This window comes from Protomyctophum parallelum (genome assembly GCF_964188405.1).
Source record: "Protomyctophum parallelum genome assembly, chromosome: 19".
Lineage (NCBI taxonomy): Eukaryota > Metazoa > Chordata > Actinopteri > Myctophiformes > Myctophidae > Protomyctophum > Protomyctophum parallelum.
The window spans coordinates 35,314,956-35,337,567 of NC_139717.1; the positions used below are offsets into that span (position 1 = coordinate 35,314,956).

General features: G+C 43.3%; 1 protein-coding gene across 2 annotated transcripts in view; it reads right to left on the minus strand.

Annotated features, from left to right (window-relative positions):
• Window positions 1-21,985, minus strand: part of LOC310877125 (protein EFR3 homolog B) — a 39,500-nt gene extending 17,515 nt beyond the window's left edge. Inside the window, exons 1-7 of one of the 2 annotated variants that reach the window (XM_083790846.1) lie at window positions 21,798-21,985; window positions 21,200-21,345; window positions 8,779-8,855; window positions 7,220-7,347; window positions 6,689-6,839; window positions 2,858-2,979; window positions 2,261-2,410 (exon numbers count right to left, since the gene is read on the minus strand). In XM_083790846.1, coding sequence (XP_083646972.1) covers window positions 2,261-2,410; window positions 2,858-2,979; window positions 6,689-6,839; window positions 7,220-7,347; window positions 8,779-8,855; window positions 21,200-21,206 — 635 coding nt within the window. In that variant the 5' untranslated portion in view covers window positions 21,207-21,345; window positions 21,798-21,985. Of the gene's footprint in view, window positions 1-2,260; window positions 2,411-2,857; window positions 2,980-6,688; window positions 6,840-7,219; window positions 7,348-8,778; window positions 8,856-19,907; window positions 20,152-21,199; window positions 21,346-21,797 lie in introns of those variants that run through there. The other variant, XM_083790845.1, reaches the window with a different exon arrangement.
• Between the last annotated feature and the right edge of the window lie 627 nt (window positions 21,986-22,612).

The following is a 22,612-nucleotide window of genomic DNA, read 5'->3' on the forward strand; positions in this document are numbered from 1 at the left end:
ATATGGGTATGCATGCCCAATGGTTGAATTCAGTAATTCCTCTTAAGAGGGCTCACAGTTTGTGGTGAGGTCACATGACCTCATGACCTTGCGTAACTCAAAACCAAATAGGGCAATTTGGGAATTTGAGCGGTCGTCTTAACGAATAAAAGAATGTAAGGCTGACTGGATATCAGTTTCTAATACTGTAGTATCCATTACTTGGGGTAATAGGATGAGATGGCAAGACAGTATGATAATTTCTGGATTTTTTCTGGGGAACACCAATGAATACAAACTAAATGGGGTGTTTACGAGACACATTTTGGTCAATAATACTATGTTGGTCAATAATACCATAAAGCAAGCACATAAGTGTTTGGAATGGATAAATGCATAGGGGCAGGGGCTACTTCAATACATTTAATTTTCTTCAACATGACTGATGAACTGATTGACGCAAATAAGCAATAAATAGAAGTAACGTTCCCAGGGGATGTATTTTGCAAGCCACTAGCAATGGGGCGGGGGGGTGACTCCATAATGCCGGTGATCTTTTCACAGTCCGGTTTAGTCGCTCTAGAAGCTAACATCCAAGGAAATTAATGTGTGTGTAATTGAAAGAGACATTCAAGGTCACCTTTGAATAAAATTGTACTTTCACTAATAATGAGGCGAAGTCTGAGTTTAATTGGGCTCTGTACCAACTGCTGTGGTCAGTCTTAATTGGCACGGAGGTCAGTGCGAGGAGATACAGGACGACACATAACGAGGGGGGGGGGGGGGGGGGACACAAACCATACTCCACCGATGAACGCATATCAGATGTACAGAACAGAGGAGTGGAGCCGTGACTTAGAGCTGTCTGTGAGTCCATCTACAGAACCGTGTCTGTCCATGTCTTAGTCCTTCTGCCAGTAAAGCCCCCACCTCACTCCCTTCACATCTCGCCATTGACGTCAATGTGGATTTTAGCATAGGCAGCCATACCCAGAGTGGGTGGCTGTGTCGACTCCAATTTACCTCTCTCACTCTCTGTAATTTGTTTCCTTACACTGCAATCCTTCCTTGCATTTGGCACGCTCCTTTTTTCCTGTAATTCTCAAACCCATTTTCTGATTATTCATTCATCATTCAATACGCTCTCTCCATCTCAATCGTTTATGTTGTCCCTCATGTATGCATTCCTCCCTCCATTTCGATTATTTACTCTTCATTCCCCTCTCTCTCTCTCTCTCTCTCTCTCTCTCTCTCTCTCCCCCCCCCCCCCCCCCCCCCCCCCCCCCCCCCCCCCCCCACACACACACACACACACACACACACACATAAGTTCATCAGGCCTGCCAGTGGAATGATGCACTAATAATGGTGATGAGCACTGGCATTGGGATGACAAACACTGGGACAAACATGGTCTAATCAAGGGGTGCCTGGTATTCCATCCAGTAAGTGCACTGGCCATTTATGCTCCTTGTGAATTTCAAGGACCCGAGGTTGAATCCAACTCCCATAATGTCTCGCATGTCTCTCTTCTCCCTGCCCTAGATGTCCTGTCTCTCTACAGCACACCATCTAAACAAAGATACTGCTTATACACAACAACAACAGCCATGGTTCTGTGACCCTGTGGTGTCAGAGACGTGGTGAAGTAGACCAGTCAACCTTCGGAAAATGTTTTTTGTACCACACTAAGCTTGCGGAGATATACATACTGTACGTACATACATACATAAATTTGCAGTTTGAGATGTTAGACTTGACTTTGTCAGACAGTATTAGGGCAAGCCTCCTAGCAGCGTCGACTTTAGTACTGCACAAAATCCAAAAAGGCCAGCATTTTGCATACTTTAGACTAGAGGGACAAATCGTGCATATGCAAGATTGTGTAGTGGTTGGCAGGTCTGGTGGTGAGGCAAGGTTTGACCAAGGACTGCTGATAGGGGTTTACTGGTTTGTTTTGTTGTTTTCATTGTGAGCTAAATAAACCCTAAGTTATGCGCCATGCATGAACCATGCGTTTTCAGTCATTGCAGATATATAAATATAAATTAAACTGCAGGTTGGGGTAGTAATATGAGTATTATTTTATCAATATTTTTTATATTTATAGATACTTTATTGATCTGTTGATTTGTTTTGTCCAACAGCTCCAGTGCAAAACAATCTGACATGAAGTAAACCTCAACCCATATCTGCTGCATCTTCAGGTAGGTAAAACAAGCCACACACAGGTCTGTACAACAGGTGTACTGAAACGTAGGCCTTGACAGTGGACACTCACCTCTCTGTGCCCTCTCCAGTCTGTAGGTTGAAGAGCAAGGAGGGGACGATCTTGTCCATGTGCTGGGGGTCCCAGATGTTTGCCTGCAGCTCATCATTCACCGTCTTCCTCACCACGCCCTGCAGACCCTTGATGCCCGCCATGCGAATGCTGGAAAAGGAAAATGTGACGTTCACTGTCTTACCGCGTGAATGGCACACATTCAACCGGCCATTTTGAAAAAGAATTAATAAAATGAAATGCCTTTTACAGAGGTGGTAAAGTTCGTTTGTTTCTATGTTTTTGCTCGTGCTATATTTATCTGTTGAAAGGTTGCCACTTCACTGGGTCTATTTCTGCACACTTGCTTGATTGCACTACTATAAAAAGCATAAAACAGTACATAAAGAAAACAGGTCTAGAAATATCTAAAAACAACAAACTCATAAAAGTGGTCTAATAAGATCCCTGGCCTGCACAGCCAATTCATTCATATAATATATCCATCCATCCTACGATATTTCCGTCTACCTCCGTTCAACCCTCCTTCCAATCATCAGTCCCCTCCCTCCAGCCATCCGTCCATCCCTCCCTCCCTCCATCCATCCATCCACTTACTTGGTGCGGATATCAGGGTCCTCGTAGCTGGAGTGGCACATCTCACTAAAGCGCGACACAAAGAAGTCATAGCTGCGGTGGTAGGAGGGTGTGTCCTCTTCTATGTTGGCAAACTTCACAAACTGGAGACAGAGAGAAAGACAATGATGAAGGAAGCAAGCATGAGCTTAGTTCGGGGCTCTCACCAGGTTGGCAGAGGGAGACTAGTAGCGACCAGGATTACAGTTTAGGAAATTGGCACTGTGTGAAAAGATGAGTTACAAAATCATGAGAAAGAATTTAAATATATATTTGTATATAGGAGACTGTTACAACAGATAGATAGATACAGTATGCATGATGAATTGCTTGTATTACTAAAATGGAAAGCGTAGCCTTTTAGAAAAGTGCCCCTGGGGAGACCACCGTCCCACTGGGGAAGAAAATGTCACCATTTAAACATGCTGACATTTAGCTTCACAGCGCTCTCCCAATTAATAAATTAACAAGTGCTCATCTCTGCAAAAACAAGACAGGACAGAACACAGAGCAATTAACCTGTGCGGTGAGTGTTCGACGTTCGTTCACCATTACTAACTGTTCATTTATATCCTGTATTATTCTGTATTCTATTCTGTAATCTGTAGTCCTATTCTGTTGGCCTATTTTGTTTTTGGTTGCAACATGATCAAAATACAGTACAGCACAATACACTGATATACAGTATAAAATATATCGATATACAGTACAGTATATCCTACCTCAGTAAACCAAGGATGTTGCAAATCCAAATTAGAAATTGTATACAATATATACAGTATGATATGCAAATATATGGTTCTTCTCTTCACCACTGTCGATGTATATTGATGCTGGTTTTGCTTTTGAACACCTACAGTATCAATATATTTAAACATTCTACACGTTCTGTACCATATATATTTATAATTTGTAGTACATTACTTGTATTATACTGTTACTTTTCAGGATTCAAATTCAAAAGTATCAAAAGCTCAATACTTTTGATGTTTTTGATGTGAGGCTGTAGTACCGTATTGTGCCGAATATAAGACGACTCTGATTATAAGACAACCCCCATTTTTCAAGACTAATTTGTGGAAAACACATTGAAGACAAAATCTGGTTCTTTATAAAGAAAATCTTTTTATTTTAAAATGATTATCGAAACCTTTTAATATGTATAGACTAATGTGTGTAGACTAATGTATTTTAGAAATTCATATCACAATAGGGTATACCAGTAACAATCAGGCTATATTTCAGGTCTCCTTGCTTTAACGTGTAATGTTAGTTCCTACATGCCAATGTTGTTAGAGGGACATGTAAAAGTGTGGGACAGCCTAGAGCTGGTGTTATGAAGGTACTGCACTGCTGTGTTGGTTCGAGTTGAATAAAGAAGGCATCATAACTTCTCCTCTTGGCACGTCGTTTTTCCATCTTACATCACAAATGTAGTTCATTGTCTGAGCGTGTTGCTTCAAGCGCTCGATTCATAACAATGTTTCAGTGGTACGGGCGCCATCTATCGGCTCAGATGTGTAATGATGACATGCTACACGGATACACTGCATTTCCTCCCTCCGATATACGTAGATCTATGATATGTACCCTTTTCAGAACCGCATGGACAGCGAATGGAGGCCGAGAGTTGAGAGAAGAAAAATAGATGCCAATTTCAGTATGTGAAATACTAGGATTCAATAATGTAAAAAATAACGTATTCAGTTTACCTTGAGGGCCCGGGCCTATTTAATCCATTCATAAAATGTGCCCATCGTCAGCAAGCACCTCTAGGCTTGCTGACGATGGATCAGCACTAATTTGACGGAGATTATCAATCTCCGTCTCGGGCACATGACCATGGACTTGAACTTGACAGTGTTTTACGTCATGGGCCCCGATGGTGTTAACGTTTGCTTCCCGATATTCAGTACGGCTTTAATCACCTGGTTGATCAACTGAACCTCCTAAGCCGGCCTAATATAGTCCATGTTTCCATTGCCCCAAGAGGACGGTTGCACCAATCTGAGTGAAGTCCATTCTTAAACCTGCAAGCCAGGCAAATTCGTCTAATAGAATCTAATACATGCTGTCTACCTCGTCAGTCACCATCTGTCACATTAACGCAGAACCGGAAGCGTGGCAAGTCAATACCTGAATGTTATTGGATTATTTTGGATATACATCAGAATCCTCCTTGTACATAATGCATGGATTAAAGCAAGGACTTTAATCCATGATAATACCATACACATGAACAACAGATGTATAGGGTACTGACTACTGAATAAAACGTAGGGTTACTTAACTGTGGCTCAAGTCTCTTATGGCACCATTGTTAATCCAGCCATGATACAAATTAAGTCTGTAAAGCTCTTGAATCTAATTACACCTGTCAGCAGCTGGCAAGCACAACTGAATGATCCAAGTTCACGGTCTGAAAATAGGGGATCAAAATCTTCTTTGAGCTACCGGCTCAAAAGCTTTTAATATTTCCAAAACAAAACAAGAGGAGACCTGAACATAGTTTACAAGGCACCAGAGATTCAACTCATTCCTATCAACAAAAGCTTTTTTTAGTTCAACATTCAAATCCTTAACTTAATCTTGACCTTGACTGGGCCTGCTGGCCGTACTCTGTGCAAGCACACATCCGAGTCTGACAGAGAGACAAGTGTTTCTGAGAGAGATTGATATTAGAGAGGAGATTATAAGTCTGGAGAGTCAGAGGGATGCACGCTCAATCTGTGTACAGGACTACGGAGTGACGCTGGTGTGGACTCTAATCTGATTTCTACACGGTGTCCTCCACTGAACCAGCTAATAGCAGCATCCAGCGTCACAATGACAGATGTTCCCCCTCTCCCCGGCTTCATTTCTCAAACACAGATATTAGACTCTTGCCTTGCCTGTCAACGTTGCTTCGTGCCATGAATGCACCTGATGTCCAGTAGATATTTTGGAAACAATTTGGATTTTGGATGGGAAAGAATTCCTCAATGAGGAATCTTAGTGACAGACGTGTGTTCATTTCAGCAACTTTGAATTGATTTGAATTTTAGTTCAGTACCAACTTAGCTGCTAGTACAATAATATGAAAGCACGGAATAGATCAGGATCATATGCAGAGCATTCATTGCTATAAAACAAACAATTTTTTTGCAGTCTGAGTTTCCGTACATATTAAAAATAAGCCACCGTTTCTCTCAGTTCTAGATTATGGAGATGTACTTAAAATGTACTTAAACTTTTTAATCATTCAGCTCTCACGTTTACACCTAATAATAAATACAACTAAAAGTGGGAAGGCCATCTCTAAGTTTTCTCTAAGTGGACCAAAATTGGTGCTCTACTTGTTTATTTATAAAGCCATAATTCCCCATAAACATATAGCATATAATCTCTATTGTACTTGAAGGCCAATGCCCAGGCAACACAGCCACTCGGATTTACATCAGATTCATTCTCATCTGCTTTTAAATACAACACTGTTATTGTTAAATTGTTTAAATGGGCCCCACCATGAATTTAAAATAAGATGTATGATATAATTGGCCTTTAATACCTTTTTATACACACTGAAGCCTAAACAACCACTCAGATCATTCATTTTTGGGTTTTAGCTGTAGTGTTTGGTTTCATTCATCCACCTCCATGACTCGCCGTCTGTCGTATGTCGTGAGATCCCTTTGCTGCATGTCGACATGCAGCTCGGACTTGGGGGGGACAAGGCCAATTTATATCATCATCACCACATTCGCTACAAAGATGGCTCCTTTAAAATGTTTTTCAAGATAGTAAAATATGGCATAGAAATGTGTGTACACTCACCGAGTTGGTTCCCAGGATCTGCAGATTGGGTTTGTCCGACTCCAGCAGCTTACGGACCATCTTTAAGAAGCTCTCCACAAACAGGTTGATGCTCTGACAGTGGCAGGCCATCAGCAGCTGGTCCAGGGCTTCCATGGCAATGCACACATACCTGAATCATAAGGGCCAGGACAATGACATCTTTAACAACACACCTAATGCATTACATAACAGGTTATGTTTAGTATAATGATGGAATAATTGTCCCAATATCTCCTCTACCTGTACAACTAATATCTCCTGCCTGTCGTTCAATCAAACTAATCTAAAAACGTATCACCTTCACCTAGACTCCATTTAATTCATTCAATTCAATGAAGCTTATGTGTGTGGCTTATGACTGTGGCACTTCCGAGAATGAGTTGTGCGTGTGAACTGTGAAGGGCACGGAATTTTGAGCTGGCAGAGATTAAAGATGATGGACGGGTTACTGTGGTTGCTGTTGGGTGTATGGAATGAGGGGCAGCAGCAGAGCAACCAGGCGACGCGTACCCATATCTGTGTCGGGCCACGTCTCTCGACAGCCTCTCAGACAGGTAGGCCCCAATGCGGTCCAGCTTCTCCGGAGCAGACAGCGCGTAGAATGTCAGCTTCTCCATGTTGGCCTTCACCAGACCATCCTGATAAAGAGGGGGGGGGGGGGGGGGGATATAGTTCACCACTGATATGAACTATATCAGTGGTTCTCAAACTATAGAGGGTATGCACATGCATGATTATCCCATCAGCACACGCCCCCCTCATCTAGACTGAGTGGCAAAACATTGAGCAGCATTGAGTGTTGGAGTTTGGAAGCGCTCGTTGGAAATCACTCAACCGTCCTCAGCGTCCTGCGTACCACCCGTTTCTAAATGTCACATAATGCAGGAAGCAGCAAAATGTTGTGTTATTGAAAACAAGCACTTCCAAACTCGGACACTTAAAAAATAATCAAATGCAGGGCATTTCTTGACAGCTCATAATGTTTCTATGGTGGATTTTCATGAAACAAAAACTTTGCAGATAGAAAGAGGATAATTCAAGCTTTTCGTTCAGCTGCAATGTTGGTGAGTTTAACATTGTTTAATGCAATCAGACAGGACTTTTCTGTTTGGATGAATGGGCTGTCAAGGCCAGAAAGTAGTTTTTTGCCACTCAGTGGGCGTTCCCGCATAACTTCCAGGTACGATGCTGTCACGCGCATACCCTCTATTTCATGTCAAGAACCCCCAGAATTATATGTAATTGGCCCCGGAGCCCCATCTGAAAATATGTTGCTCCAGGGACCCCCCAAAAGCAAAGATTTGAGTTAAAAGCGTTCACTGGGAAAGAATATATATTCACAGATGTGTGCACGCACGCACGCACGCACCCACCTTCTTGGGAGGGAACAAGATGAGCATGTGCCCAGTAAGGAAACAAGATCTGTATGTGCTTGTACGTCAAATAACTGTGAAGAATTCCCCTCTCCCTGTTTTCCTCTCCAAAACCAACAGCCTTTGTGACTCATACTGTCTTTTGAGTTGCTAGTTGATGGTTGATAATTGCTAAGTGCCAAGCCAGTGGCTGGCAGCACTAGCTAGGGAGGAGGTTGGCGTAGATTAGAAGCTTCTGGAAGAAGCCTTTTCTCCTCCTCGCCTCCTAACAGCAAGCACCTTGGTTCCCATTTTGGGCGAGAACCCCTTTTGGTGTTTTAAACATTATGTTATAATTTAGCTATTGAAAAATAGCAGATCTACAAGCTCATAGAGAGCCACCGAGTGGCACGCTACGAGCTTGTAGGTCTGCTATTTTTTTTAAATTGTGAAAATATTTATTTCAGAAAACTGAAGGATTTAGAAGATTTTTTTTTTTTTTTCGAGGTCAGGCCTAAATGGGTTAAGTGAATAATGTTTTTTCTTTTTATCCGTAAGCAGTAAAGGGTTTCCTGTGTGTGTGTGCGTGCATATCAGTGAGAGAGAGAGAGAACAGGAGGGGGGGTGGGGGAATCACTTTTGTGGAGAAGCTCCCTCAGTGACATGGTGTTGTGGGGAAAATCACTCTGAAGAGCAAGTGTTAATTGAAATGCTCACCTCTGGGTCCTCTGGAAAGATGTTGTCTACCAGCCTCTTGTACCGAGGCCTCAGCGCCCCACAACACCCACACACTCCTGTGGGAAGAGTTACCAGAGGGTTAGGGGGTGCAGAGAGAGACAGAGAAAGAGTCAAAATCAATGGAATGTTGATCATAGGATTAGCCTAAATGTGATGGAAACAATAGATTGGGAGCAAACTTTTAGTTGGCATGATAAAAGGAAAAAAAGCAGCTGTGGAAGTACACCTTGAATTCTGAGCCCCCCGTTGACTAAGGAGCACAGTACTAAAGAGGATTGATATCTGCATGCCGATCCAGACACCCTGGAGGCCTGGACAACAGAGGCTTCCGAGAGTAAGAACAATGAGGGGAGGCACCAGTCATCACCACAGCACTGCTATGAGACTCTGGAAAGAATCTGTCTGCGGAGTGAATCCCTGGCGTGAGTCTAAGCTGTTCCTGAAAGATGGTGTTGATTTCACTGAAGACACACAGAAAGGCCAGGCTGAGAAAAGGTGAATCCCACATAAAGATGTCAGAGGATAGGTCACACACAGAAAGTAATTGCTGTGGCAAAGACAGTCAGTCACAAAACGAAAAATGATCAGATAACAAATATAGCCCCACACACGTGTTCAGTCATACTCTCACTCAGGCCCCAGTCCCCACCCCACCCACACAGACCTTCCAAAACAAACTGGTCAGGCTCCTACTTGGCCCCCCGAACCCACCGAACCCCTGCCAGCTTGGAAAATCAACAATTGTGGACATTGTAAACAAAGTGGAAATGCAAATTTGAAACTGAAGACTGAAGAAGGAGGAAATATACAAAGTAGGGTGACATTGATGACATCACGATGAGACCAAAATCAGTTGAGCTGTTCCTGAGAGCAATTTCCATTAAAGCACCAATATGATATGAAAGCCTGATTGTTCCAAATGGGTTATTTGTGGGGATAGAAAACACATATGGGAGCCCCAAAAACACAAAATAAATTGAAAAAGTTGAATTTTATGTTATAGCTCCTTTAATGTAAACGAAGTCCACACCCACAACACCAGAGGGAGTGCAACAAACCATGTACAACCCAGATTCGGCACAAACAAGGGACTAAATTATTTTCGCTCCTATGCCACCAAAATGTGGAACGCCCTACCAACAGTCATTAAGACATGTGAATCCCTTGACTCCTTCTAAACAGCTCTCAAAGGGCACCTACGGACGGCTGCAATTTGAAACTGGCCCCCGTAAAATCTGAATCCCCAACCCACCCCCCCCCCCCCTTTTTTCCCCCCTCACTGTATATGTTTCTTTTCCCTTTTTGCTTCCTATATGATGAATTCCTGTTCTGTTCTTTAACTATATAGAAGTGTCTATTTGTACATCTCTAAATGTTTTGATGAATTGAACATGGTGGACCCTCACAGTTAACAGTCTTTGTATTGAGTTTGTGCTTGAAATGTACTGTAATTCTGCAAACTGTTAATAAATATTTCAATCAATCAATAAAAAAACACACACACACACACACACACACACACACACACACACACACACACACACACACACACACACACACACACACACACACACACACACACACACACACACACACACACACACATTACACACACACACACTGAGGAGAGCAATGTAACAACTAACAAACACGGCTCTCTTTGAGTTTGCAGTGAGGATATGCCGCCTCTGTACTGACCGAGAGCTGGAATCTACAGTAATTGGTCTAAGATCTTCAGCAGTGGTGACTGGTGAGTCATAGGGGGTCCCAGAGAGAGAGAGAGAATAAATCAAAATGTATGCTCCGTCGCACAACGGTGTTGTGCGTGGAGAATAACAGACCTACAGTACAAGCTCACGACGATTCACATCCCAAGCATATGAATCGAACTTGACCCTTCAAAACGCACACCCCCACATGTACACTGTACACAACAAACGTCAAGTCTATACAATAACTAGGTTAGCTTAAAGCTGCAAAGACATGACTGCCTTCCTCGTCTCCTCTCCATCCTTCCTTCCTTCCCTTTCTCCAATCATTAACAGTCTACTGTCCTTTGGCGCAAATATACTGTATGCATTACAGATCAGAAGGATGCTCTTTGAAATACATCGAAATTGACATAATCACTAGTATTGTTTCACTAGTGTTTTGTCTTCTTTTTTTCCCCTTTCCGTTCTTTGTATGTCATGTGTATTCTTTTTTTAAAGGACGCTCTTTTCCACTTGTCCCCCGATACATCATCAGTGGCCTCCACGTTGGAGGACGAACGATGGGCAGGATGCCCTTTAAAAGCCATTGAACTTCAACTGAGGGAAAAGCAAGCCATCTGCGCTGTTTAGACTAAAACAGCTTTGGGTGAAAGGGTGTGTATGTGTGTCTACGAGGAGAGGGCGAAGTGTGCCTCAAGGCCTCAATTTCCCCCGAAAGTTCTACCCGTGCTCAACTCCACGGCGACACGCTCCGCCTGCTCTCCGATAAGTCTCTGGGCCTATTCATAGCCTCTGTCCTCCATCGCTTCAAAAGATAATGAACCCCCCCTACACACATGCATATCACCCCCCCCCCCATCCTCTGCATACCCCCCCCTCACTCTATGTATTGGCCCAGCGCCCGGCAGTAGGGGTCAGTGATAAATGAATGACAACACAGCAGCCCAAACACCCCCCAGCTGGGGAGGGAGGTGCACAGAGGAGAAGCGGGGGGCTAGCGGGGGTTGGGACAACTAAAGAGAGCTAGAAGAGACAGAATAGGGGGGTAGACGTCGTGCCGTGTGTGTAGTGACTGAGTCACAGAAGAGTACTGCATCGTGTAGACTAGAGTCACCGGCATCAAGGAGAAATCATCCTCTGCATAGAGGACACAGAGGAGGAAGTGACCTTCAGAGCAGTGGTTCCCAAACTTTTTCGTGTCAAGGACCGCCAAATCAACATTTATTAGGCCACGGACCCCCCATTTTAATTCATTAAAACATATTAATTTCATGGACCCCCCAGTTTCACAAGCATTATGCTACGGACCCCCGGTTTAATGGCATTTCTATCTCTGGTACCCCAATTTATATTGTAAAATCACTGTTAATTTAACTCTGATAATGGGTCCATTTGGTTCCATTTGTACACTCTCAGAGTTACAGACCCATGAGGGTCCATTTGGTTCCTAACTATCTATAATTGAGCTAGGTACCCCCTGGAGCTCCCTCCGGTACCCCCAGGGGTCCCCGGACCCCACTTTGGGAACCCATGCTTCAGAGGATCTTCCCCCTCTTCAAGAAAACTTGAAGAGAACAGATATTAAACACTAAATTATAGAAAATCCATTGTGCACTTTCTGCCTTTTTTTAAGTTTGTTAGGAAGGAGGCAATTCTGACCTACTGTGTGGTCCATGCACTGTAGGTTGAAGTCTATACGTCACTCAAAAGTAATTTCGTTAATAACTCCTAATTAATAGTAATTGTGTCTGGGAGAATAGTGGAAAGTGACAACTAGTATGAAGGAAGGCCACTGTTCAGTGATAAGATCATGCCCTGAACGTGAGGACATTCAGACTGAAGAACTGTGCAATGAAACGTCGAGTACGAGGGCCGGGGGTTACAATAAATTGTAGGGAAAGATAGGTAGAGCTAGTGTCTACTTTCTAATGCTTTATTGAGCTCCTTTAAAATGATCATTTAGGTGTCAGTTTCGGTGCAACTCAGGCAGACAGACGACTACACAGCAATGCAATTGAAAATTGAAATAGAGGACTAGGGCCTCTGGAAATGACTGGAGTAGAGCTGGTACACTTTATATGGATGGACTCTGATAAAAGAATCACAGGAGGAGAGGGGCTTCTTTTAGTGTCTTTACTCGTGAGCAGAAATGCGGTCCAAACAATCATCAAATTATTCTTCCTTGCATTGCTGGGTCAACGAGTCCTTGCATTGCTGGGTCAATTCACGAGGGCGTTCCTACAGCATTTTCATTACTTTATATGATGATTATGAATTGAATACCCAGGAAGGACCTGAATGGAAACAAGACAGCAAGGACTTATTTTGGTGATATCCTTTTGGACAAAGTGTTTGACTGTACTGTGTATTGTTTACATTTCTGCCAATAAAGTATTAAATCAAAGACATCCACTGAACGACGGTTGCAATGTCTGCAGTGCCAACACGTCTTTTCATGCGCAATAAAATTCACAGTGCAATTGCAAATATTTCTAAAAGGCTACATCTCTCCTTATAGTTAAGTTATATAATCATCCATTTGAAAGAAAGAAATATCAAACAGTTCATAATCAATCACACATTTGATGCAACAAGCATCAAATGAATGCATTGGAGAATGGCTATAAATTATTTCCGGATCTTACACTTTGGTTTGGCTCCCACAGAGTTTGCTCTTAAGAGATTGCTGCGTCCTGCATGCTGCTGGGAGCCAGTGACCTTTTTTGTAACCCTTTTCTGTCTGTATAATTGCTGTGTTCGCACGTGCGTGCGTGCGTGCGTGCGTGCGTGCGTGCATGCCAACCAATATGTACATGGGGTCCAGCCCTCAGCCAATCACCACACAGCTAATGACAAAACTATTTTTAGCCCTATAACAACACAGGTGCATTAACAGATTACATTCTCCAGTTCCCCCAGGTACCCTGCTTAAACTTTCCACATTAGGCTGAGTGACCCAGACGAACAGCAGAGGAAGGAGAATGGCAGGAGGAAGACAGTAAAATGGAAGACCTAGAGAATGACGCACCAGCCCGGGACATATCCCTTGTTGTGTCATATCTGCACCTGCTGTCCCAAAGCTGTTCTGTTGCCAATGCTTACACACAGACATGTGGCAGACAAATGTGAATAATTACAGCCTAGACACCCCCCCATTATGTGTTAGTAGTAGTGTGAGCGGAGAGAGGGCGACATTATTAAACACATTTTCGACCTTGTATGTGTTAGCTCAAAGTGGGTTCCAGGGATCCCCAGGGGTCGTTACAGTATATTTCCAGTACAAGACTACTACAGAGAGAGAGAGACAGACAGACAGAGACAGAGACAGAGACAGAGACAGAGACAGAGAGACAGAGAGAGAGACAGAGAGAGAGACAGAGAGAGAGAGACAGAGAGAGAGAGAGAGAACCTACAGATGGGTTCTTGTATTGCTGGGTAGGTGAGCTCACACTAAAAATAGCCATACCAGTGGAATAGCCACATAACACTGTAATTCAGCAAGCAATCAGCTCAGAGACATAACCACACACACACACACAAGAACAGCCCACCTATACGAACAGATGAAAAAAGACCCAGTGTGATTCACACACAACTGTCACTGTAAGAGTGAGGAGGCCACAAAGTCATTTGAGCTAGAATGACAGGCGATGAAACCAACTGATATAAATGTCCCGTCTGTCACTGTGGTGTGCAAAGGAATACCAAGAAGCTACATTGCATAAAGGTGCCATGAATGCACTCCATCTGTCTTGTTCGCATGGAATCACAGACAAACATAGACATATATATGCACATTACACAGTTTTACACTTGTAGTGAGGGTACAAGTGGGTATGACAAATGTCTACATTATCCCCACATCTATAGACCGCGCGTGGGATCCAAAACACATGTCTGTTTAGATCCAGCGTGGGTGGCGAGTACCACACGCTCACTGATATATAGTCCCACACCTGTCAACAAATCTCCAATGTGATGCAAGGCCGATCCGATGTGCTATGAATCACTGTCAGACAGGCGCCCAGATTGGGTGTGAAGGAGACCATAACCATAGCTAAATTGCAGTGGAAAGCATGACTGAACTTCATCTGGCAACATGCAGTATACGCATGTTGAGTCACTACTAAGTACTAAGTATGAACACAGGCATCTTGCCATCAATAATCCACTAGCAGAAAGCAGCTCACATGCCAACTTTAGTATTATCAGAGCTATTCAATTAACAAGCTGTTGACAAATGCCTATTCTGTGACTCAGAACCCCTTTTGAATATTCTTGACCATGGAGCGCAGTAAACAATCTCAGCAGTGTATATGCCAATACCCATTACCCACCTCCAAGGAGAGAGCATCAAATATGCAATAATATTTTATTGCATACAATATAATTATGGGCTCCTTCATCAAAACTGAAATTGTAGCACTGCTTGAATCCTGCATATCACTGAAGGTTGTATGAAAACACAAGAGTTACTGTATATGTATGCTTTCAAGAACAGCACTGAGCCTCACTATCACACATGTACCATAACACTCACCAGTCTGAGTGGAGCACACCGTGCACAAACACGCTGACATTCAAGCGAGCGCTAAACAGTCATTAGAGCAAGTTAAAAAAAAGAGGGTACCTAAATTAAGCCATCCACCATTAACGAAAAAAAACATGTCCAAAATCAAAGCCTGCTCTTCGTAACACCGTAATTCAGCAGAGCGGTAATCTTCTCATGAGAGACCAAGTCACAATGTGTGCCAACATGAGAGAGAGAGAGACGTCTCCCTCAGTCTGTCACAGGACAGATTAAGAAAACATAAAACCATCTATAGAATGTAGGTTAACTGGCTCTACAGTAGATGCTTCACATTACTTTCAGAAATGGCCAAGACAAACACCCAACCAACTAGACACATACGTATATACTACAGGCACACCCACACAGAGTGAAATAATTGTCATTCTTACCATACATCGATTCTGGTGTTGAATTGTCTGACTAAAGACGCCTGCAGCCTCACTGATGAAGACACTCTCATACAGATGCATGCACCACTGATCCAAGAGGGGCACTGGAGAATTCTCAAACACACACTGCCTACCCTTCGCTTTGAAAGCCTGCACATGTGCAAGCTAAAAGCCACGCAAACACATGCCGTGATTGGTGCAGGGGCTGGCTTGACGCGGTGAGCTACGTAAATACACACATGCGCGCGCGGAGGCAAGGACGCGCAAAGTGTGATGCGATGACCTTGGCTTCTTCTCCCCCGTGTGCGTTCTGCAACAGAACAGTGTTCGCTTCTCAAGATTGTTAGCGCTGGTTTCACACAGAGATGCAGGCAGGCGCGCGAAATCCTCCCACCGATCAAAAGGCAGAGGGGGAGAGAACCCGTGCACCAGAGTGGTAGAGAGGGACAAACCCTCCCTCCCACCCACCCACCCACGCAATCTTCCTCTCTCCATCACCCCGCCCCCTTCCTGCATCACACTTTCCCTCCTCGGTCTTTCCATGCCTCTCGTGTTTCTCTATCCATCCTTTCACCACCGCCCCCATTCCCTCCTATTAATCATCCTTATTTCTCTGGCTTTACAAGTTCACCCCTGCCCTGATTTATACTTGGTTCTGTGCCACAGTCACGCATCAACAATATCAGATCTACAAGCTCGCAATGTGTCACATACTGTAGTCACACAGCCTTTAGATCAGCTATTTATAGTGCAGGACATGATGCACAAGTATAACTCAGTTTTATGTATGGTCTGATCAGTGTTTGCTCTGTATTCATTTAGCTGATGCACCACCACAGAAAGGACATTTACCATGACTACAGTACAAACATAAACATTGTAATTTAGCCTTTGTTATCTATAACCAAAATGTGTGTAGTCCAGGTGTTGAATATTCGTTTTATTCAATTACAGAGGAGACTATAATAATCAAGGAATATTAATATTCTGTTTATACAAATAAAATGGAGTTGCACAGAAGCAGCATATATAATCATGAATCTATCCATGCACTGTCCATCAGCGGCTGCGGCTCAAATCCTCCGCAGTGCCACCAGCTTGGCAAGGCGCTCTAACGAACACAATTGGCCATGTTCGTGGGTGGGGAGTCGGGACTCTGGGGAGCTGGGCAGGAGCAACTCTTACAGGTTGGGCAGGGCTGGTCTGTTCTGTTTAGCAGGGTGCAGAACTGAAACTGAAACTGTTTCTCTGCATGAATTATGTCCTCCCAGTGAAACAGTCATCACCATCAGGTGAAAAGAAAGTGGCTGGCAACTTCATGCGTGTTGTCAGAGGGGACACACGGTTGTCTACTCTACACCCCCACATGACCAACTGTATGGGTTGGCACTGGCGGTGTAGAGAGGGACTAGGGACTAAAGGTGATGGTGTCAAAGTAAGTATTCGATGTGAACATTTAAATGAACGTAAATATAAATATATTTCTCTCTTGGTTCATGTTTTAGGTTGTTAAGGTGAATGTTAATTTTCTTTCATTTGCTGCTTTCTTTCGTTTTAGGGATTTTCACAGTTTTTGACATTCGAGCATGGGGCTAAATATGTATTTTTTAGCAAAATGTTATGGCGATTTATTTTTTTATTATTTACTATAGTCCTACAAGTAAGACGCGCAAACGCGGGAAGCGAACGCAGCTCGTGTGTGTGTGGTTGTGTGTGTGTGTGTGTGTGTGTGTGTGTGTGTGTGTGTGTGTGTGTGTGTGTGTGTGTGTGTGTGTGTGTGTGTGTGTGTGTGTGTGTGTGTGTGTGTGCTACAGCTGCGCCCTGTGTGTGTGTGCTACAGCTGCGCCCTCTGGTGGCGGGTGGGTGGTGTCTCAGCGGGACAGACACACAGACAGACACACAGACATGAGCAGCAGGGTCTCATAGTAAGTGGCTCACTGCGTTCGCAACTAGACCCCAAGAAATTACATCTGGCCACAAAAGATCACAGGATATATTGAATGTGACAAACTGACATATTGAGCCTATACACACAGTATAAGCCTTCCAATTCAGTAGATCCTGTGATATGCTGTGGTCAGATGTAATTTCCTGGGGTTTATTAGGACTATAGTAAATAATAAAAAAATAAATCACCATCAAAATTTGTAAAAAAAAAAAAAAATACATATTTAGCCCCATGCTCGAATGCCCCCGCCCCCCTGTCAAAAAAAGAGCTAAAATTCCTAAAACGAAATAAAGCAGCAAATGAAAAAAAAAATTAACACTCATCTTTTACTTTCTCTAATAACAACCTAAAACATGAACCTTGGTTGAAAAAAACTAAAGTTGTCCTTTAAAAGCACTGCTCTTACTACAGGACCGGTACTGTTTGCTCAGATGTGTCTAGCACTATCCTAAAACAGTACTTTACAGTAGCCACTGTTGTTTCAGCTCTTTATCTGACCTAATCAATCAACAAGAGTACAGAGGCCATAGGCCAGAGCTTCTGAAAGGCAGGTATATAAGCTCAGTCAGTTATTTTATCTCACCAGCCAATCAAAGGATACGATTTGAAACACAAGTGACGGGTTTTGGCTGAACCACTCTCACAATGCGAGTGGAATCCCTGCCACTCTCTCAAACCTGGTCATTCAATCATTAACCCATCATCTGTCTCAATAAAAAAGATCGCCTACAAAAGAAGCAACCTTGGATGGTGTACATCATAGTTGCTGTCCCTCTACGCTCTATACACTGATGGGGACGCTTTTGTGCCAAAATAAGTGTTTCAGACACGCAGCAATACCAGTTGTGGTTTATTGGCCTGCTGAGCGGAGCGCAGAGTGAGCCGTGTGTAAATCAAGGTGAGCGTCATAGCGTGCGCGTGCGTGGGGGGTTTGGGAGGGGGGGCAACATGAGCGCATATCGAGTGTGACAACAGCCCCCTGAAGCGGCATTTCTCCCTGCTCAGCTCAGCTCACATGCTCTGGCGCCCACCCAACAGTGTATCGATCTGTTTGAGAAAGATTGTAAGAAACATTCATAGAAAATGTGTGTTGTATTAGATGACAGGTAGGTTTTTCAATGAGCCATAGCCTCTCAGCTTTCATTTCATCAGAGGTTAGGCTACTTCATGACATGAAACTTGTTCTTAGACAGCCTAGCTAAATACAAACATCCTTCTGAAACTGAGAGCTACTACTGCTGGTCTCTAGGCTGCAGTCTGGTACACACAGTCTCAGCAAACAAACGGTAGCCTATTCATTCACTAATAGGCCATTGTGTGCCATTGCTGTTGCTTCAGGCAACTCTTTTCTGTTCATTTTAACAGTACCAACTACCAAACTGTTTTAAAAATCACATGGCCATCTCACATTCCTCAACTCTGGCTCTCTTTCACCCGCAATAAATTCTTTCCGCTATTCTACGTAAGACGTCCGCTGAATTTTCACAGATTAACCATCTCTAATGTTTAATTAATATCTGCACAAATCATGGAGATCATGGAGCCCTGCGGTATTCTATCATGGTGCCATATAATTTCACGCTCCTATCCTCACAGACTGAACAATAACATAACATAACCAAAATAATAGCCATCAGGCATAGATTCTTCCCCGTGTTGCAGTGGAAAGAGTCAGCGATTTGGGCAATCCGTACACATCACTGATGATCTTAAATGGGATACACCCACCACTAATGTGATGAAAAAGGCTCAGCAGCAGTACTGTCTCCAGGCATCATTGAGAGCATTGTGTTGGGTTGCGCAACCGCCTGGTATGGGAATGGGAACTGTACCACCCTCGAACAGAAAGCCCTACAGAGGGCGGTGCAGGCGGCCTTGGGCGCTCTACTGTGGCTATACTTGAACTGCCACCATCTAATGCTTAAATGGACATGACTGATATGCTGCCAAATGATGTCTCGTCATCTGCTACAGAGTACAGACTATATGTAAGTATGTGTACATGTTTTATACTGTGTGTGTGTGTGTGTGTGTGTGTGTGTGTGTGTGTGTGTGTGTGTGTGTGTGTGTGTGTGTGTGTGTGTGTGTGTGTGTGTGTGTTCACTCAACAGGAGAAAAAAACAACACATAATTAAAACAAGTTTGTCACACCAGTGACCCAGATGATTGAACTGTTAGGCTAGTACAGACGCTTTTAAATCACAACTCCATTGGCCTTGGGACTTAAGCTAAATGCATTTAATGGAGACAAGACAGCTTGAAAGCACAAGAAAACTTCAGTGAAATATGAACACCCAAAGCTCAATTCCACTTACAAAAATTATACATCTATTAGATACTTACATCTGAAATAAGAGAGGAATAAATGTTCAGAATTAAACATTCTTCTCTGTTCATATGGATCAGAACCATACACACACAGAGAGAGAGAGACAGCTAGCGAGAAACATCAGTGAGTCAGCAGCGATGGTAGCGATGGAACCTACCCTTGCCAACACGATGATCTAGGAGGGTACGACAGTCCAGTGCCAGGCGGCGAGAGGCTGGGATGTCAGGCGCAGGCAGGGGCATGGCAGGCACACACACTCTCTCAAACATACACAAACCCTCTCAAACAGAAAGTTTCTCACACGATTGTGTTTTTCTAATAAGACTAGAAAAACACAAATTCTATTCTATTCTATTATCATAAAGTAAATCAAGTTAGACCTCCATACGGCTGCACTTCTGCAGACAAGAAAGCCCATTAAGAAGTGAGACTGACAAGATCTTCTGCCAGTCGGACAGATGCAATTTCACAAATGCATTACAAATGACCCACTCTGCACCTCTCCCTCACTCGCATACAGTACATACTGCACGATACAGTTTGGCTGCAACACAACACTCTACACAACTACAAATACACACATGCTCCTCCTCTTTCTGTCCAGCGAAACAAAGTCAAACTTGCTTGCCGGAGGAAAAGAAAACTCACACACAAAAAAGTCAGACACAAACTCAGCCTCTGCTGAAGACCAACTCTGGGTGAGCTGCATTAACTAAGAGATTAGCGATTACTACTCCTTCTATAGCAGCTCTGCTCCCTCTGTGCCTCTTGCTCATTAATAAACATCTCACTAACACAATGGACCTCACTATCCAGCCTCCCTCTTGCTGGGAGAAGGAGAGGGGGGGGGCACGAGAGAAGCAGAGCGAGCAAATGCCTAAAGGGAATTGAGTGGCAGCCACGCAAGCCACTTGGCTGATGGTTCAAGGAGTTCAGTAACCAATGGACGCCAACGCAGACAAAACATCTGGACAATGATTTCATGTTCTGTATATGTTGCCGTTGACCCAACACACAAACAAAAGCAGATAATGTGCATGCATTACCTCTCACACGAACAAACCCAAGAATGTTGGTGGAAAAGCTTTAAACAGTATGTACAGTATTCTGCTCTCTTATATAATATTTAGGGCGGCCGTAGCTTAGTGGGTAGAGAGGCGGACTGGGTTCAGAGGGTCAAAGGTCCGCCTCCCGACCTCAGACTGTGTCCAAGCGTCCCTGAACAAGACACTTAACCCTCAAATACCTTAACCCCGAGCTCTCAATCCGCTCATCATAACCATCCGAGCAGCCATCAGCTGGGTGAATTATTCATTGTGTATTTTGATTAGGAAAAATACACGTAAGTAATCAATTATCATCATCTATCTACTGTATATTTGGTGGTAAGTGACAGGTGCATGATGCCAGTGATAATGGTTATTCAGTCGTTTGTTTACTATAACCGACCTGACATGTTGAATGTTGGTCACAAGGTGGCGATGTTGTTCACTCTGCAGTACGGTTGGCTGGGTGCTGAGAGCCGCTGCTCAGGCCCAAACTGGTTCGCCTCCTGGCGGACTCAAAATGAGGAAACCCGCAGGATAGCCATCGGCCTGTGGAACATCCCAGGCAGAACTCAGTGAGCTAATGCTAGTACTAGTCAAATTATTATTACATTCAGTAAGGTCAGCAAGTCATAGGTGAAATTACATTTCAAACAGATGGCTAAATAAGATTGGGGAAAAAAATCATTTGAAATGCTCCAATTTCATGTTTTAACGCATCATGTGGGAAAGGCAGCAGTGGTCAGTTGGTATCGTTAACGTAAATAAATTGTCCTGGTATCAAAACATTTACTGGCAAACGTGACGGGTTTTCAGACACATTTCTAAAGATCGTCTGTGTGGAATTTGTACATTTAATTTCATAACAAGTAATTAGGCGAACTTGCGAAGGCGTACTGCCTTGCCAGACAGGGAGCACTAGGCTAATTCTAGCTAAATTTGTTAGCCCCGGCTGACAGAAGCAGTGTAGTGAAGTGTAATTAGTTTTAATATATACTCACCAGATATTTAAAGTAAAAAACCCATTATGTAGAACACAGGAGGCTAGTTCCATTCATTCAAATTCTAGATTACACCAGGAAGGCAGGTGTTTTGGCACTTATGCGAAGAAGACTCAATTATAGCTTGCCTATAGGTGTTGTTGCTAACTACCACTATAAATAGCATTATTGCTGAAATGCAGCCCACATTCTCATGACATGACCTGTCATGCACTGGATGGAGAGAGAGGCAAGGCAAGTTGGTAGTAGCCACTCGTGGAATGCCTGACGCGAGGTTAGTGTACTGCTCACCATCAAAGTCATAAGTCAGCGACTAACTGGCTGCACCAAGTTCAACTTTGATATACAGTATCAACTTAAACATAATATAACTGTATGTAATGTGGGGGGTTTTTTGGGTTTTTTTCTGTAGGCCTATTTATTGTTTCCTGATGTTTCCTCGAAGATTTTGTTTGTATTTGTGCTGCCATGGCGATGTGGGGGGGGGGGGGGGGGGGGGGGGGAATATATGTCAATAATTGTATTGAAATTACTTATTATGCTGAAAAGAAAATCAATAAACCTATGTTTAATTTAAAAACATAATATAAATGCATAACATGTAAAAGTTACATGCTGCCTTGATATTATATATATATATATATACATATATAAGGCAGCATGTAATGTTTATATATATATATATATATATATATACTAGAATTTCGCGGCCGCTCATCCCAGAGTTACGTTGCCGGTTGCCGCGCACTATGGGAAGAAGGAAATTGCGGGAGTTGACTCCACATGTAATAACGGATGGGTTATTAGTTATTATT